The sequence below is a fragment of the Chiloscyllium plagiosum genome, unplaced genomic scaffold (assembly GCF_037043375.1).
Source record: "Chiloscyllium plagiosum isolate Xiang-an unplaced genomic scaffold, Cpla_swu_hap1 HiC_scaffold_27, whole genome shotgun sequence".
In the NCBI taxonomy this organism is placed as follows: domain Eukaryota; kingdom Metazoa; phylum Chordata; class Chondrichthyes; order Orectolobiformes; family Hemiscylliidae; genus Chiloscyllium; species Chiloscyllium plagiosum.
In genome coordinates this window covers 47461792-47479029 of record NW_028270165.1, presented here as the reverse complement: position 1 = coordinate 47479029, position 17238 = coordinate 47461792, and the positions used below count along the sequence as shown (strand labels likewise).

General features: G+C 48.5%; 2 protein-coding genes across 2 annotated transcripts in view; both read left to right on the top strand.

The window, feature by feature from the left end:
- LOC148143911 (uncharacterized) overlaps positions 1-17238 on the top strand; it is a 384436-nt gene that overhangs the window by 299948 nt on the left and 67250 nt on the right. The window lies entirely within an intron of this gene.
- LOC148143914 (uncharacterized) lies at positions 3488-5959 on the top strand. Its single transcript, XM_087974532.1, has one exon. The coding sequence runs from the start codon at positions 3883-3885 to the stop codon at positions 5353-5355; it is 1473 nt and encodes a 490-aa protein (XP_087830658.1). The 5' UTR covers positions 3488-3882; the 3' UTR covers positions 5356-5959.

Sequence of the window (17238 nt, the reverse complement as noted above, 5' to 3'; positions counted from 1 at the left end):
CTCCCAATGTAGAACCGAGCCCAGACACAGAAATGGGAACAGACTCTGAACTAAAAGATGCAGAACCTGGGGGGGGGGGGGGGGGGGGGGTAGAGTCACTCGAGCCACCACACGTAAAGGAGGGACAGAGATATTGGAAAGTGTAAAATTATGTCCCTTACGAGAGGTTCCGATTGGGGAAGGTACAATCGGATATGTAAATGCTCCCTTAACTAGCAATGAAGTTAGGGTCTTTACAAAGGAAATGAAAAGTTTAATAGAGGATCCGGTTGGACTAGCCGAACAAGTAGAGCAATTCCTAGGGCCTAATTTATATACCTGGGGAGAACTGATGGCAATTTTAGGAACGTTATTTTCAGGGGAAGAACGAGGTATGATTAGGAGAGCAGCTTTATAGGAATGGGAAACCAGGCACCCAGTTGGGGAAGAAGGGGCCCCAGCTGAACAGAAATTCCCAAATGTTGACCCACATTGGGAAAATAATGACAGAGAAGACAGGGAGTCAATGCGGGATCTATGAGAAATGGGAATATTAGGAATTAAAGAGGCAGCACCAAGATCATAAAACTTTGTTAAGGCCTTTGAAGTACGACAAGAGAAGAATGGAACCCCTTCTGCATTTCTTAAAAGGCTCAAGGAGGCCACAAGGAAGTGTTTGGGAATGGATCCCGATAATCAGATAGCACAGGGACTCTTAAAGGTCCAGTTTGTAACGAAATCATGGCCGGACATACAAAAGAAATTACAGAAATTAGATGGATGGAGTGAAAGACAGATGGAAGAGGTGTTACGAGAGGCACAGAAAGTGTATGTGAAAAGGGAAGACGAGAAGCAGAAACAGAAAGCCAAAATGATGTGGAGGCAGTAGAAGAAATAACAAAAAGGAGACTGGGGTCAAGGGATAACAGGAAGGGTAGGGGAGGACACGAAAGACAAGGGTCAGATACCTGGGAAAGGAGGCAACAAACCAGAGATAACCACTCTGTTTGTTCTTGCCCTCAGCTTCCACCCTAGCTCCCTGAAAGCCTGCCTTACATCCCTATCCCTCTTTGTTTTGTGGTTAGCACTGCTGCCTCACAGCGCCAGAGCCCCAGGTTCAATTCCCCCTCCCACGTCTGCGCGGATATCCTCCCATTTTCCAAAGACGTGCAGGTTAAGGTGAATTGGACAAGCTAAATTGCCCCGTAGTGTTAGGTGACGGGGAATGGGGCTGGGTGTTTTGCTCTTCGGTGGGTCGGTGTGGACTTGTTGGCCCGAAGGGCCTGTTTCCACACTGGAGGGAATCTGATCGAAAGTTCTGGAATTTATATATTGAGGAACTGAAACCTGCAACCCATTCTAAAAGATGAAGGACTCAGCAGCGGTCCAGGTTTGTTCCAAATATTGCATCGGTTGCATGACACTGTGATGTTTTGCAATTAATTCTGTGCCTTATGATCCTGCAGCACAGCTACCGGCAGAAGAAGCAACGCTGCAGAAGCCAGTGCTTCCAAATACACCTGGGTGGGCGGGGTGTACCATAAGGGGCGGGGTTTAGATTGGAGGGTGGGCGGAGCACATGGGCGGGGCGTGCTCGTGAGATGGTCGCGATCTAGTAGGCGGGGCAAGGCGGCTATCCTAGAGGCGCGCGGCTTTGTGGGCGGTTGCGCGTGAGGGCAGGGGGCGTGGTTTGACTCGCGCGGGGTCCGCGGCGTAGGGGCGGGGTTTGGTTCGCGAGGTGGAAAGGAGTTTGTGCCCTAAGCCGGGGCTTGGTATCGATGGGGCGGGTTTACATGCAGCGTTCCAAAGTGCGGGGTGAACGAACTGCGTTCGGAAGGGGCGGGGTTTACGAGCTGCGTCCGGAAGGGGCGGGAGTTTACCATCTGCGGTCGGAAAGGGCGGGGTTTATGTGCCGCTTTGGCGGAGGAGGGGGCGGGACCAGTGCCAGGGGGCGTGGCCACCCCGAAGCAGGAAGTGTGCCAGCGGCCTGTTTCCTCCGCTGGAGCTTCGGCTGCAGTAAGTAAGGTAAAGCATTATCAATATTTCCTTTTAAAGAGTTTGTATTTAATAACCAGTAATGGTTACTCAATATCATCATAAAGTCCCAAAATGCAATTCTTTTCAATCCATAGCAGATCAGCACTAAGAGTTAATTTTCTACGGGATTCAACAGCCTCAGCACTAAAACGGCTGTGAATGTTGCCACTCCGTTAATATTACCTACAAAGTTGGTCCATTGACCGAGCTAATGCACGCAGGTATACTGAAGCAGGGAATTATTTCCTTAAACAAAATCTTCACCACAGTCTCAGCAGTAGCATAAGGAGGAGGTTAGGCTTCAATGCACTTCGAAAAGACATCAGCAATAAGCAAAACACATTTATAGCAACTCAACTCATTTCTCCAACTCAATGAAGTCCAGTTGAAGTGTCTCCAAGGGACCCTCCAGCAAGGGAGTTCTCGTAGAGATACTTGAACTAAGATGTGGGGGATCGCCTACCCACTAACCTGTTTGATCACGTACAACGTCCTGATCGGGAAACCTGACTGAGTATCGATGCGATCTGGAACGATCCAAGATTATCCTGATGTCATATGGTGCACCAGATCAGACGCTTTCAACGTGGAGTCGCTTGAACGATGGCGTGAGCTGCCAGAGGAAGTGGTGGGTGCTGGTACGATGACAAGTTAAAAGGCTCCTGGACTGGCATCTGAATATGAAGGGTTCAGATGGGTCAGGGCCAAGTGATGGCAAATGCAACTGGAGTCATAGAGATGTACAGCACAGAAAGAGACCCTTTGGTCCAACTCGTCCTTGCTGACAAGATAGCCAACCCAATTTAGTCCCAGCTGCCAGCATCCGGCCCAAATAGAGGCTAAGTGATGGCAAACGTGACTAGATTAATTTAGGATATCTGGGCAGGTTGGGCCAAAGGGACTGTTTCCGTGTTGTGTGACTCTAATTGTCTTCAGTGAAAGCAGAAGTGTGGTTGTGAAGGCTGGACTTTCAGAGCATGTTTTGCCCTGACTGGGAGCAGAAGAGTTTGACTGAAGTGTGTCGGTGTTAATGCCTTGATGTCTCATTTTGCTTCCACCGTCTCCGGGTCATGAACCATTTTGTGTCTGGTCCTTCCTCAAGAAGCTGCATTGCAGGTTCACCCTGAATTGACACTTTTTTTTTGTTTCCCAAAATCAGACCTGCTCACTCTCAGCAGGATCCCAGTGTTGTGAAAGATATTAACTTTCAGGTGGATGTATCCAAAATTCAGAGAGATGTCAGTATTGATGTTTTTGCTTTTTCTGCCCCTGTAAGATCCTGAATCAGCATCTTAAGGGGAATTAGTTAGAGCTGAGTGAGAACAGAGGGGGAGAGAGAGTGGGATGGTGCTTTCAATTTTGTGGAACAACAAAAGAATATTCCACAGAAAGGAGAATTGCTTGTTCTGAATTTCTACCCTGCACTGATAGTGATGGCTTTTGTAATCTCTTTTTACAGAGTATTTGAAAATCTGAAGACTGAAGTTTCAAAATCAACAGATGAAGGACTTATGCCCGAAACATTGACTCTCCTGCTCCTCGGATGCTGCCTGACCTGCTGTGCTTTTCCAGCGCCACATTTTTTGACTGACTCTCCAGCGTCTTCAGTCTTCACTTTGATGTCAATGTCTGACAGTCACTCAATCCATCGGGACCGCAACGATTTTTGACTGTGATTTCTGTGAGAGGGATCAACGCTTTTTGGTTCCTGTTTGAGGACGTTTTCAGCATCAGTGGGACTGGACGAGAGACCCCACTGTTGCAGCGCACTGTGTGTGGAGCCGGAAACAGTTATACGGCCTGGAAAGGGGATTTCACGGCACGGAGGGGCTCTAAACGTGTTTGTGTGCAGCTGATGCTGTGGCCATGGAGAAACCCGAGGAATCCCGCCCCGTGGAGAAACCGTGGAAGTGTGGTGACTGTGGGAAAGGCTTCCGTGTCCCGTCTGCCCTGGAGACTCATCGGCGCAGTCACACTGGGGAGAGGCCATTCCCCTGCACCGACTGCGGGAAAGCCTTCAGACATTCCTCTTACCTGTTGGCCCACCAGCGGGTCCACACGGGGGAGAGGCCCTTCAGCTGCCCAGAGTGCGGGAAGGCCTTCAGCACATCCTCCCACCTGCTGAGCCACCAGCGTGTACACACGGGGGAGAGGCCCTTCAGCTGCCCAGAGTGCGGGAAGGCCTTTACCCAGGCCTCCACCCTGCTGAGGCACAAGCGGGTCCATACGGCGGAAAGGCCTTTCAGCTGTCCCGAGTGCGGGAAGGCCTTCAGCAATTCCTCCACTCTGCTGACCCACCAGCATGTCCACACGGGAGAGAGGCCCTTCAGTTGCCCTGAATGCGGGAAGGCCTTTACCCAGGTCTCCAACCTGCTGAGGCACCAGCGTGTCCATACGGGGGAAAGGCCTTTCAGTTGCCCTGAATGCGGGAAGGCCTTCAGCGATTCCTCCACCCTGCGGAGTCACCGGCATGTCCACACGGGGGAGATGCCGTTCACCTGCTCTCAGTGTGGGAAGGGCTTCACCTGCTCCTCCAATCTGCGGATCCACCAGCGTATCCACACGGGGGAGAGGCCCTTCAGCTGCCCCAAGTGCGGGAAGGCCTTCAGCAATTCCTGCGCCCTGTTGAGGCACCAGCATGTCCACACCGGGGAGGGGCCGTTCACCTGCTCTCGGTGCGGGAAGGGCTTCACCTGCTCCTCCACCCTGCAGAGCCACCAGCGGATCCACACAGGAGAGAGACCCTTCAGCTGCTCTCAGTGCGGGAAGGCCTTTACCCACGTCTCCTCCCTGATGACCCACCAGCGTATCCACACGGGGGAGAGGCCGTTCACCTGCTCTCAGTGCGGGAAGGGCTTCACCTGCTCCTTCAACCTCCAGACCCACCAGCGGGTCCACACGGGGGAGAGGCCCTTTAGCTGCCCAGAGTGCGGGAAGGCCTTTACCCAGGTCTCCACCCTGCTGAGGCACCAGCGGGTCCACACGGGGGAGAGGCCCTTCAGCTGCCCCGAGTGCGGGAAGGCCTTCAGGAATTCCTCCACCCTGCTGGCCCACCAGCGGGTCCACACGGGGGAGAGGCCCTTCAGCTGCCCCGAGTGCAGGAAGGGCTTCAGGTATTCCTCCCACCTGCTGACCCACCGGCGGGTCCACACGGGGGAGAGGCCCTTCAGCTGCCCAGAGTGCGGGAAGGCCTTTACCCAGGTCTCCACCCTGCTGAGGCACCAGCGGATCCACACCGGAGAGAGGCCGTTCACTTGCTCTCAGTGCGGGAAGGGCTTCACCTACTCCTCCAACCTGCGGAAACACCAGCGAGTTCACGAGCCATCGCAGGGGGATTGAAGGAGTGACGGCCGAGTGCCATTATCGAGTGGACTATCAACCCGTTTCTGGGGACTCCCGGGTTTGAATCCCCCCACGACAGATGGCAGAATTGGCATTCGGTCAGAAATGTGGAGTTCGGAATCTAACGATGAGACTGTTTCAGGGAGGGGTGGTGCGGGGGAGAAAGCCCCCATCTGATTCACTCTCTCCCTTGTTAGGGAAGGGAACCGCCATTGTGGGAAAGGATTCACTCAGTCATTCCAGCTGCATCCTTTACCCGGTCTGGCCTACACGTGACTCCAGACCCACAGCAGCCTGGTTGACACTGCACTGCCCCTTCCTGGCAAATGAGCGGGGAGAAACATACTTGGAGACAAGGTATGGGTTGAAATTGCTGATGAGGCAATACTTCTTCCGGGTTACGGCTTTACCAAGGATCCAATTACAAAGGGACAACTTGGTGCTGACCAATAGTAAAGACAGTGAGGGTGGTGGGACAAGGGGAGGTGTGGTGTGTGCACTTTGACCTTGAGGTGCTCAAAAAGCAACTGCTTTTTCTCTGCCTTTTTGCTGGGGGGGATCTGAAGCTGTAACAAAGTTGGGTTGCAATAAAGGTTACCTGAACTTACCACTGGGCTCAGACTCTCATTGAAAGCTTTGAGCTCCAAGAGGTTTTTGTTTTAAAGCTGCTCATTTCTTTCAGCCTCCTGCACTAAGTTTAGAACATAGAACAAAGAACATAGAACAATACAGTGCACAACAGGCCCTTCAGCCCTCAATGTTACGCAACCTGTGAACTATTCTCAGCTCGTTCCCTGACACTATCCCAAAATCAACCATGCGCTTACCTAAGGATTGTTTAAATCTCCCTAATGTGGCTGAGTTGACTACGTTAGCAGGTAGGGCATTCCACGCCCTTACCACTCTCTGCATAAAGAACTTGCCTCTGACATCTGTCTTAAATCTATCACCCTTCAATTTGTAGTTATGCCCCCTCATACAAGCTGACGGCACTATCCTAGGAAAGAGTCTTTCACTGTCTACCCTATCTAATCCTCTGATCATCTTATATGTCTCTATCAAATCACCTCTTAGCCTCCTTCTTTCCAATGAGAACGGACCCAAGTCTCTCAGCCTTTCCTCAGAAGACCCTCCCTCCAAACCAGGCAACAACCTGGTAAATCTCTTCTGCACCGTTTCCAATGCTTCCCACATCCTTCTTGAAATATGGGGGCCAGAACTATACACAATATTCCAAGCGTTTTGTATAGTTGCAGCGTGATATTGCGGTTCCCCGGAACTCAATCCCTCTACGAACGAAAAATAACACACTGTATGCCTTCTTCACAGCACTATCCACCTGAGTGGCAACTTTCAGGGATCTATGCACATGGACTCCAAGATCACTGGCTTCCTGTTTTTCTTCCCAAAGTGAATCACCTCACATTTAGCTGCATTGAACTCCATTTGCCACCTCTCAGCCCAATTCTGCTAATCCATCCACCTCTGCCTGCACCTAAGTAATTTTAAAAATGAGAAACCGCAGTAGTCCCAAAACAGATCCTTGTGGCACTCCACTAGTAACCGGACTCCAGGCTGAATATTTTCCATAAACCACCACTCGCTGCCTTCTTTCAGAATGCCAGTTTCTAATCCAAACTGCTAAATCACCCTCAATCCCATGCCTCTGCATTTTCTCCAACATCCTACCATGTGCAACCTTTACGGAGGTCCATGTACACCACGTCAACTGCCCTATCCTCATCTACATGCTTGGTCACCTTCTCAAAAAACTCAATAAGGTTTGTGAGCCACGATCTGCCCTTGATGAAACCATGTTGACTATCTGAAATCAAATTGTTGCTTGCTAGATGATTATAAATCCGATCTCTAATATTCCTTTCCAAAAGCTTTCCTTCAACAGAAGTAAGGCTCACTGGTCTATAATTACCTGGGTCATCTCTGCTGCCCTTCTTGAACAAGGGCACAACATTTGCAATCCTCCACTCTGGTACTAAGCCTGGAGACAATAACAACTCAAATATCAAAGCCAAAGGCTCTGCTATCTCCTCCCTCGCTTCCCAGAGAAACCTCGGATAAATCCCATCGGGCTCAGGGCACTTGTCTACTTTCACTCCTTCTAGAATTGATAACACCTGTGTGCAACTAACCTTGATCCTTTCGAGTCTAATATCTCGTACCTCATTCTTCTCCTCTACAATATTCTCCTTTTCCTGAGTGAAGACCGATGAGAGATATTCATTAACACTTCTCCAATCTCCACAGGGCCCACATTCAACTTCCCACTTCTGTCTTTGATTAGCCCTATTCCTACCCTAATCATCCTTTTATTCCTCACATACCTATAGAAAGCTTTAGGGTTCTCCTTTATTCTATTTGTTAAGGACTGCTCATGTCCTCTCATTCCTCTTAACTCTCTCTTGAAATCCTTCCTAGCTAATCTGTGACTCTCCATCGCCTCATCTGAACCATCTTGCCTCATCAACACATAAGCCTCCTTCTTCTTTGTAACAAGAGATGCAATTTCTGTTGTAAACCACGGTTCCCTTACCTTATCACTTCCTGCCTGACAGGGACATACCTATCAAGGACACACTATATCTGTTCCTTAAACCAGCTCCACATTTCAATTGTTCCCATTCCCTGCATTTTGCTACCCTATTCTATGCATCCTAAGTCTTGCCTAATTGCATTATAATTGCCCTTGCCCCATCGATAACTCTTGACCTGCGGCATGTTCCTATCCCTTTACATCGCTAAATGAAACCTAACTGAATTATGGTCACTCTCTCCAAAGTGTTCACCTTCCACTAAATCAAACATCTGGCCTGGTTCATTTGCCAAGCACCAGATCCAGAGTGACCTCCCCTCTTGTCGGCCTTCGACATACTGTGTCAGAAAGCCCTCCTGCGCACACTGGACAAAAACTGATCCATACGAAGTACTAGAGTGAAAGCATTTCCAGTCAATGTTAAGGAAGTTAAAGTCCCCCATAATGACCACCCTGTTCCTTTCACTCCTACCCAGAATAATTTTGCTAATCCCCTCTTCCACCTCCCTGGATCTCTGCGGAGGCCTATAAAAAAACTCCAAGCAGTGTGACCTCTCCTCTCCTGTTTCTAACCTCAGCCCACATTACCTGAGTAGATGAGTTCTCATCAAAAGTTCTGTCAGCCACCGTTATACTATCCTTGACTAACAAGGCCACGCCTCTCCCTCTTTTACCGCCTTGGCTGTTCTTAATGAAAGATCAAAACCCTGGAACCTGCAACATCCATTCCTCACCCTGCTCTCTCCATGTCTCCGAAATGGCCACAACATCCAAGTCCCAGGTACCTATCCGTGCTGCAAGCTCACCTACCTTATTGCGGATACTCTGGCGTTGAAGTAGACACACTTCAAATCACTTCACTGTCTACCAGCACATTCCTGTGACCCTGAAATCCAGTCCCTGTCCTTCCTACTCTCATCCTCCTGTGCATTACAGCTACACCCCCCGGTTCCCATCCCCCTGCTGAGCTAGTTTAAACCCACCCGAATAGCACCAGCAAATTTCCCACCCAGGATATTAGTACCCCTCTGGTTCAAGTGAAGACTGTCCTGTTTGTACAAGTCCCACCTTCCCCAGAATGAGCCCCAATTATCCAAAAACCTGAAACCCTCCCTCCTGCACCATCCTTGCAGCCACGTGTTCAGCTGATATATATCCCTATTCCTTGCCTTGCTATCATGTGGCATGGGTAACAAACCAGAGATAACCACTCTGTTTGTTCTAGCCCTCAGCTTCCACCTGAGCTCCCTGAAATCCTGCCTTACATCCCTATCCCTCTTTCTGTGGGAGATTAGAAATGTTGTTTTTGCAAATGGGTGAGGGGGTGTAGTAGGGGGAAGGGAAGCGGAATTCTTGTAGCATGTAGCATACATAAGGCTACGACTTTAATAAATATAGAGGGTCTTTTAAAGAAAATAGTTTTAAGCTTGGAAATAACTTTAAAGTGTTGTAGTTGACCACAAAAAGAAGCAGCAGGGGTATTTCACAATGAAGCTGAAGTATACTGATTCCGCAATAAAGTGATTCCGCAATTTGTAAACTGAATAAGAAAGCTAACATGCTCTGTTTTGGCGCGCATTTCTGCTTGATTGCAGAAGCGTCCAGTACTTAGAAGACTGTAATAAATTGTTCTTGTTTCCAAGATTGATTTGTCTCAGGCTGATTGATTTGTGAGTGAGTTCTGTTTCTCACAATTGGGGGCCTCGTTCCGGGATCCAGGACTCAGACCGCTCGACACTCTTGGGATGACCGGGGAGGTGCACCTCGCCGATTTCGGTGATCTCCGACTCCCTTGCTTGTCGTTCGCGGTTTGGGCGAGTACGATCCGGACTGGGAGACCCTGGAAACAAGGCGGGCAGACGCGGCGGGTTAGGTCGGGCAGCTCTTGTGCACAGGACCCGGGTAGGGAAAGGTCTTAAAGGATATATCCGGGTGACCGGGGGCAGCGGTATTTGCTGCAAGAATTGCTGCGGGACGGGGCGCACCGAAATGACCAGGTAACTCTGTGCACAGACCAAGGTCGGAAGAGAGACCTTTTATGTCTTGCCTTGGTGGTCAGGACATATAAAAGTATGGGGAATTGGTGATATATAAAATTAAGCATATGTCAATGGAAAACAGCCAGTGTCAGAAGGGCTAGTAGTTGAAGGGCTACTGAGGATGCCCTTCATAACTAACTTATGACCAGACATCCAGATGAATATTCAAAAGCTAGAGGAGCCGTTGCGGAAAGCTCAAAGTGTCTGTGAGACACGGTGTCTATGTGTGTGTGAGAGAGAGAAAGAGCTGTACAGCAACTAGAAAGTTTAACCCGGTCTGATTTGGTTTGAATGCACATTTGTTTGTTGGTGATTGAATGTTTCTGCTTTGTTCCCTGGAGCTTGAGATCCGGGACTGTTTTGAATCTGATTTCTACTATGGAAATTTTAACATGATTTCTCTTAACGTTAAGGATTTTACAGATAATGAAATAAAATGTTAACTCCTGTTCTTTTTACAGGTCATGACTGCCTTACTATCAGTTTCTAACTAATCTCTTTTATCCTTACATAAAAGTGATTTATGGAGAACAGTTGAAGTCTCAAAAAGCATATAGTTAATCAGATTAATTGGACGAGTAAGGTGTCTAGTCAGGACCCTAAAGGGGGTGTGGAAGAAGGTGACACCGGACCTCGTTAAGATTAATTAAATTAGCAACAATGGGAGGCACGGGGAGTTGGCTGGGTAACGATCGATCAGTAAATAACGTTAAAGGGGAATATATTTCACCCGACAGTCCTTTGGGGAGAATGTTGGGAAATTGGGAACACAACTCCCGGACGCGGGGGAAAGATAAAGCTACAATGGTAAACTATTGTTGTTTTGTCTGGACTAGATAAAATATTAAGGCGCCTGGTATTTTTTGGCCCAAATATGGGTCCGATGAGGATTGGCTGTGTCAAGATCTTAATATATTTGTCAATCGGAAAGAAGCGTACAGTCAAAAAGAGTCTGATTATGCGGTTTGTTGGATAGGGAGCGCGGGAGTAAAATTATGTCCCATGAATAGGGAGGAATCAGGGAAAGAACAGAAAAAGAATGAACAAGGGAAGCCACAATGGGATCCCTTAACGTGTTTGCCGCCCCATATACTACTCCCCGGAACGAGCCTACAGCTCCCGAAGTAGAACCCTGTCCAGACACAGAAATGGGAACGGACTCTGAACTAAAAGATGCAGAACCTGGGGGGGGCAGAGTCACTCGAGCCACCACATGTAAAGGAGGGGCAGAGATAATGGAAAATGTAAAATTATGTCCCTTATGAGAGGTTCCGATTGGGGAAGGTACAATCGGATATGTAAACGCTCCCTTAACGAGCAGTGAAGTTAGGGTCTTTACAAAGGAAATGAAAAGTTTAATAGAGGATCCGGTTGGACGAGAAGAACAATTAGAGCAATTCCTAGGGCCTAATTTATATACCTGGGGAGAACTGATGGCAATTTTAGGAACGTTATTTTCAGGGGAAGAACGAGGTATGATTAGGAGAGCAGCTTTATAGGAATGGGAATAGAGGCACGCAGTTGGGGAAGAAGGGGCCCCAGCAGAACAGAAATTCCCAAATGTTGACCCTCATTTGGAAAATAATGACAGAGAAGATAGGGAGTCAATGCGGGATCTATGAGAAATGGGAATATTAGGAATTAAAGAGGCGGCACCAAGATCATAAAACTTTGTTAAGGACTTTGAAGTACGACAAGAGAAGGATGGAACCACTTCTGCATTTCTTAAAAGGCTCAAGGAGGCCACAAGGAAGTGTTTGGGAATGGATCCCGATAATCAGATAGCACAGGGACTCTTAAAGGTCCAGTTTGTAACGAAATCATGGCTGGACATACAAAAGAAATTACAGAAATTAGATGGATGGAGTGAAAGACAGATGGAAGAGCTGTTACGTGAGGCACAGAAAGTGTATGTGAAAAGGGAAGACGAGAAGCAGAAACAGAAAGCCAAATTGATGGTGGAGGCAGTAGAAGAAATAACAAAAAGGAGACTGGGGTCAAGGGCTAACAGGAAGGGTACGGGAGGACACGAAAGACAAGGGTCAGATACCTGGGAAAGGAGGCAACAAACCAGAGATAACCACTCTGTTTGTTCTTGCCCTCAGTTTCCACCCTAGCTCCCTGAAATCCTGCCTTGCATCCCTATTCCTCATTTTTTTGTGGTTAGCACTGCTGCCTCACAGCACCAGAGCCCCCGGTTCAATTCCCTCCCCGGGGCCGCGTCTGTGTGGGTTTCCTCCCACAGTCCAAAGACGTGCGGGTTAGGGTGAATTGGCCAAGCTAAATTGCTCCGTAGTGTTTGGTGACGGGGAATGGGGCTGGGTGTTTTGCTCTTCGGCGGGTCGGTGTGGACTTGTTGTCCCGAAGGGCCTGTTTCCATACTGTGGGGAATCTGATCTAAAGTTCTGGAATTTATATATTGAGGAACTGAAACCTGCAACCCACTCTAAAAGCAAAGCAGCGGTCCAGGTTTGTTCCAAATATTGCATCGGTTGCATGACACTATGATGTTTTGGTATTAATTCTGTGTCTTATGATCCTGCAGCACACCTACCGGCAGAAGAAGCAGCGCTCCAGAAGCCAGTGCATCCAAATACACCTGGGTGGGCGGGGTTTACGGTCTGCGTTCTGAAGGGGCGGGTCTTACGCGTCGCCTTGGCGGAGGAGGGGGCGGGACCAGGGTCAGGGGGCGTGGCCATCCAGAAGCCGGAAGTGTGCCCGCGGCCTGTTTTCTCCGCTGGAGCTTCGGCTGCAGCAAGTAAGGTAAAGCTTTATCAATATTTCCTTTTACAGAGTTTGTATTTAATAACCAGTAATGGCTACTCAATATCATCATAAAGTCCCAAAATGCAATTCATTTCAATCCATAGCAGATCAGCACTAAGAGTTAATTTTCTACGGGATTCAACAGCCTCAGCACTAAAATGGTCTCACAAGGGAACGGCTGTGAATGTTATCACTTGGTGTCCTATTCACACAGATTCACTGATGCTGAGGCAAACGTTCTTAATTGCCTCACAGCATCCTGTTATCACTTGGTGAGCCCAGGTGTCCCTATCTTTAAGTTCTCTCCTCTTTCTGAGCCTTCCTGCCTGTTTATTTTCTAGTGCAGTAAATGTATTCAACAATTCAGCATTACATTTTAGTCTGAATGTTTAAAGGCAAGTTTTAAGACTATATACTTTCTCACCCAGATGCCCACACCCTCATTCCTCCCTTTGATTGCACCGCGATCACTGAAAGAGAAGGCTAATCCAAACGAATGCCCTTCAAGGTGGTCCAGCCATCAACATCCTGCAGAGCAACACCACCAACTTCGCAGCTCATCTGGTCATATTTATCATCGTCATCGACACGTGTGGGTGAGCCATCGGATCGCAAAAGGAGCATCTTCTGGGGCAAATCTATATCACAAAGGGACCTCATAAGCCTAGCAATTAAATACCCAACAATACCAATACCGACAAACAAACATAGCTAAATTGATAAGCCAATTGTACCATGAGCCCAATCTGCAGTTTCCCCAACTGGTCTCTTCAGTCATTCTGTCAAGGAATGCCTGGATCTCTTCTTGTATCTGAGGAATATTGCCAGTGAGATCGGGAATGCTCATAGTGCATTTATCTTGGACAATGGTGCAGACCTCACCCTCCCGGGCGAGTATATAGTCTAAGGCATGCCGATTCTGCACAGAGTAAAGACACAGGTCTGATAATCCCTGTTAACTCTGTTCCAGAGCCTCTTTAGTCTTATTTCCAAAAATGGTCAGGCCGCAAAAGAGGGAATTGCGGTTCTTTTAACTTGTCACTCCTGCCGATCGTTCCAACCTCAGGGTACTCTGGATTCCCCAGCCTATTGGGTGTCCTGTATTGTCACCCAGTCCCTTGGGATCCTTCCAGTTGGAGCAAGGTTGGCTGACACCGACCGCTGCATCCTCCTCAGATGGAGGTTCCATCGACCTGTCCACTGGCCAGGACAAGGTACTGTTGTGGGAACAAGGGCTCCGATGGTGACCTTATGAGGGACATCTTTGCCATCCAGGACAAGGAAATTGGTAGCTTTACCTTTACCTTAAGAAATAATAGTCTGGTTTGGTGTATATTAGGGAGAGTTTGTCAAAGTAGGTTACTGAAAGGTTACAGCAGGGGGTCTGGTCAGATCTACAGGAGTAAAGGGTCGACGTTTTAGATTAGATTACTTACAGTGTGGAAACAGTGATGAATAGATTGGAATTGGAGACTGGGGACAGGCAAGTAAGTCATCTCCCGATAGAGAGGAGTAACATACTACTGCCTCTGGGGTGAATAGCGTTCTGTGGGCCTGTATAAATACGTTGTTTGTGGATTTAGGAGTTTCCCCTATCAGTCCACACCACCCTGCCGAAGCGCAACCCACCCATACCCCTACACATCTACCCCTTACCGAACACTACGGGCAATTTACCATGGTCAATTCACCTGACCTGCACTTCTTTGGACCGTGGAAGGAAACCGGAGCACCCGGAGGAAACCCACGCAGACACAGGGAGAATGTGCAAACTCCACACAGTCAGTCGCCTGAGGCGGGAATTGAACCCAGGTCTCTGGCGCTGTGAGGCAGCAGTGCTACCACTGTGCCACCGTGCCGCCCACGGTGGCACAGAGGAGTCGCTTGAGCGTTGTAAAAATGGGCCAAGGGATTCGAGCACTCGCACTGTATGGGAGACAATGGTCTTCAGAATGCTGTTCACATTGGGCTCTCCCTTAGCTCTATTGTACATGGTCTTGGTGACAGTGTCAGATTCTGAAAAGAGAAAAGGCCGATAAATGTGCAAGGGAAGGGTTCCGTTCCAGGTCCATGTGCCGCATAAGGCCTGCTGTACCCCAGCCAGTGTTAGACCAGCTGTTTGTATACACAGACCCGAGGTATTGGAAAGTGATATATCTCTTCACCGGGTCGGCAGTAGGGAGTCTGATGAATAGAATGGAATCGGGGACTGGAGACGGGGCAAGTAAGTCATCTCCCGATAGAGAGGAGTAACATACTACTGCCTCTGGGGTGAAGAGCGTTCTATGGGCCTGTATAAATAAGTTGTTTGTGGATTGAGGAGTTTCCCCTATCAGGATTCCCTTTTCTCGAGTCGGCCCGTCCTACAAAAAGGGATAATGTTCCTGGGCATATTTACCATAATAACAGGGTTGATCATTTTTATCTTCATGAGGCTTGCGTCTGCAGGTAAAATTAAAAAAAACATGGTAACGACATGATAACTGTCACTGATTTCTACTGTCCAGATGGACCATCTGGTCTTTCTGATGTAAGAGTCCATTGCAATAATCAATCTTCAACACGTTCCACTTGTCAAGGGCGTCTGGTCCGGTGCACTGGACGACATCTCCTCAGCATGGGTGGTGGATAATCTCTGATCATTCCTGGTCGCATCCATAGTTAGTGGCTTTCCCCATCAGGATGTTGTACGTGATCAGAAAGGTGAGGAGATCCCCAAATGTCCCTCCTCTTAGTTCAAGTATCTGTAATAAGATTAACATTAGAACAACAGCAAAATTCAAAACCCAACTGGACAGGGTCCACTCCTTTTGTTGAGATCCAGGATTCTCTCCTCCTCTTCCCCCCTTTTGATTGGTGCGGTCAATCAATTTACAACGGTGCAGTTGGACCCAAGCTGAGCGCCCAGCGACTGGGACCGCCGTAGGGGTGGGAAGTAAAACATGGAAGGGGCCATCAACGAGGTTGGAGACCTTTGCCAGTCCAGTTCTTGACGAGCACCAACGAACCAGGTTCTACCCGTGACAAGGCTGAAAGGGAGGGAACATCGCTGTAGGCCGCACGCTCCTGGGAGTGAAAGGCACGCATAACATTAGTTAGAGCAAGAACATAACCAATCATTGCTTCGGTCATGTGGTGGACGTGGACTGAGAAGGGTGCCGAATCGTTCCAAGGGTACGGAGGCGGTGACCAGAGAGACTGTCACTGGAGACAGTCATGTCTTGCCCGCAGATATGGATCGCATCTGGAATAAGGCCACAGGGATTAGCATAACCAGGAGAGGCCAGACTCGGCCATTAATTTGGCAAGTTTAGTCTTGAGTCTGGTTAAAACATTCAACAAGGCCGGCCGCCTGAGGATAAGCTCCATGCAGTTGCTGACAAATACAAAGCTGGGAACAGAGTTCTCCGTTAATATTACCTACAAAGTTGGTCCATTGTCCGAGCTAATGTACGCAGGTATACTGAAGCGGGGAATTATTTCCTTAAACAAAATCTTCACCACAGTCTCAGCAGTAGCATGAAGAGGAGGGAAGGTTTCAATCCACTTACAAAAGACATCAACAATAAGCAAAACACATTTATAGCAACTCAACTCAGTCTCTCTGGTCACCGCCTCCGTACCCTTGGAACGATTCGGTCCAACCCGTCCTTGCTGACAAGATAGCCAACCCAATTTAGTCCCAGCTGCCAGCACCCGGCCCATATAGAGGCCAAGTGATGGCAAACATAACTAGATTAATTTAGGATATCTGGGCAGGTTGGGCCAAAGGGTCAGTTTCCGTGCTGTGTGACTCCAATTGTCTTCAGTCGAAGCAGAAGTGTGGTTGTGAAGGCTGGACTTTCAGAGCATGTTTTGCCCTGGCTGCGAGCAGAAGGGTTTGACTGAAGTGTATCGGTGTTAATGCCTTGATGTCTCATTTTACTCCCACCTTCTCGGGGTCGTTAACCATTTTGTGTCTGGTCCTTCCTCAAGAAGCTGCGTTGCAGGTTCACCCTGAATTGACACTTTTTTTTTGCTTCCCTAAATCAGACCTGCTCACTCTCAGCAGGATCCCAGTGTTGTTAAAGATATTAACTTTCAGGTGGAGGTATCCAAAATTCAGAGAGATGTCAGTCTTGACGTTTTTGCTTTTCTGCCCCTGTAAGATCCTGAATCAGCACCTTTAGGAGAATTAGATAGAGCAGAGTGAGAACAGAGGGGGAAGAGGGTGTGGGAGTGCTTTCAATTTTGTGGAACAACAAAAGAAAAGAATATTCCACACAAAATAGAATTGCTTGTTCTGAATTTCTACCCTGCACTGATAGTGATGACTTTTGTAATCTGTTTTTAACAGTGTATTTGAAGATCTGAAGACTGAAGCTTCAAAATCAACAGATGAAGGGCTGATGCCCGAAACATTGACTCTCCTGCTCCTCAGATGCTGCCTGACCTGTTGTGCTTTTCCAGCGGCACACTTTTCGACACTGACTCTCCAGCGTCTGCAGTCCTCACTTTGACGTCAATGTCTGACAGTCACTCAAT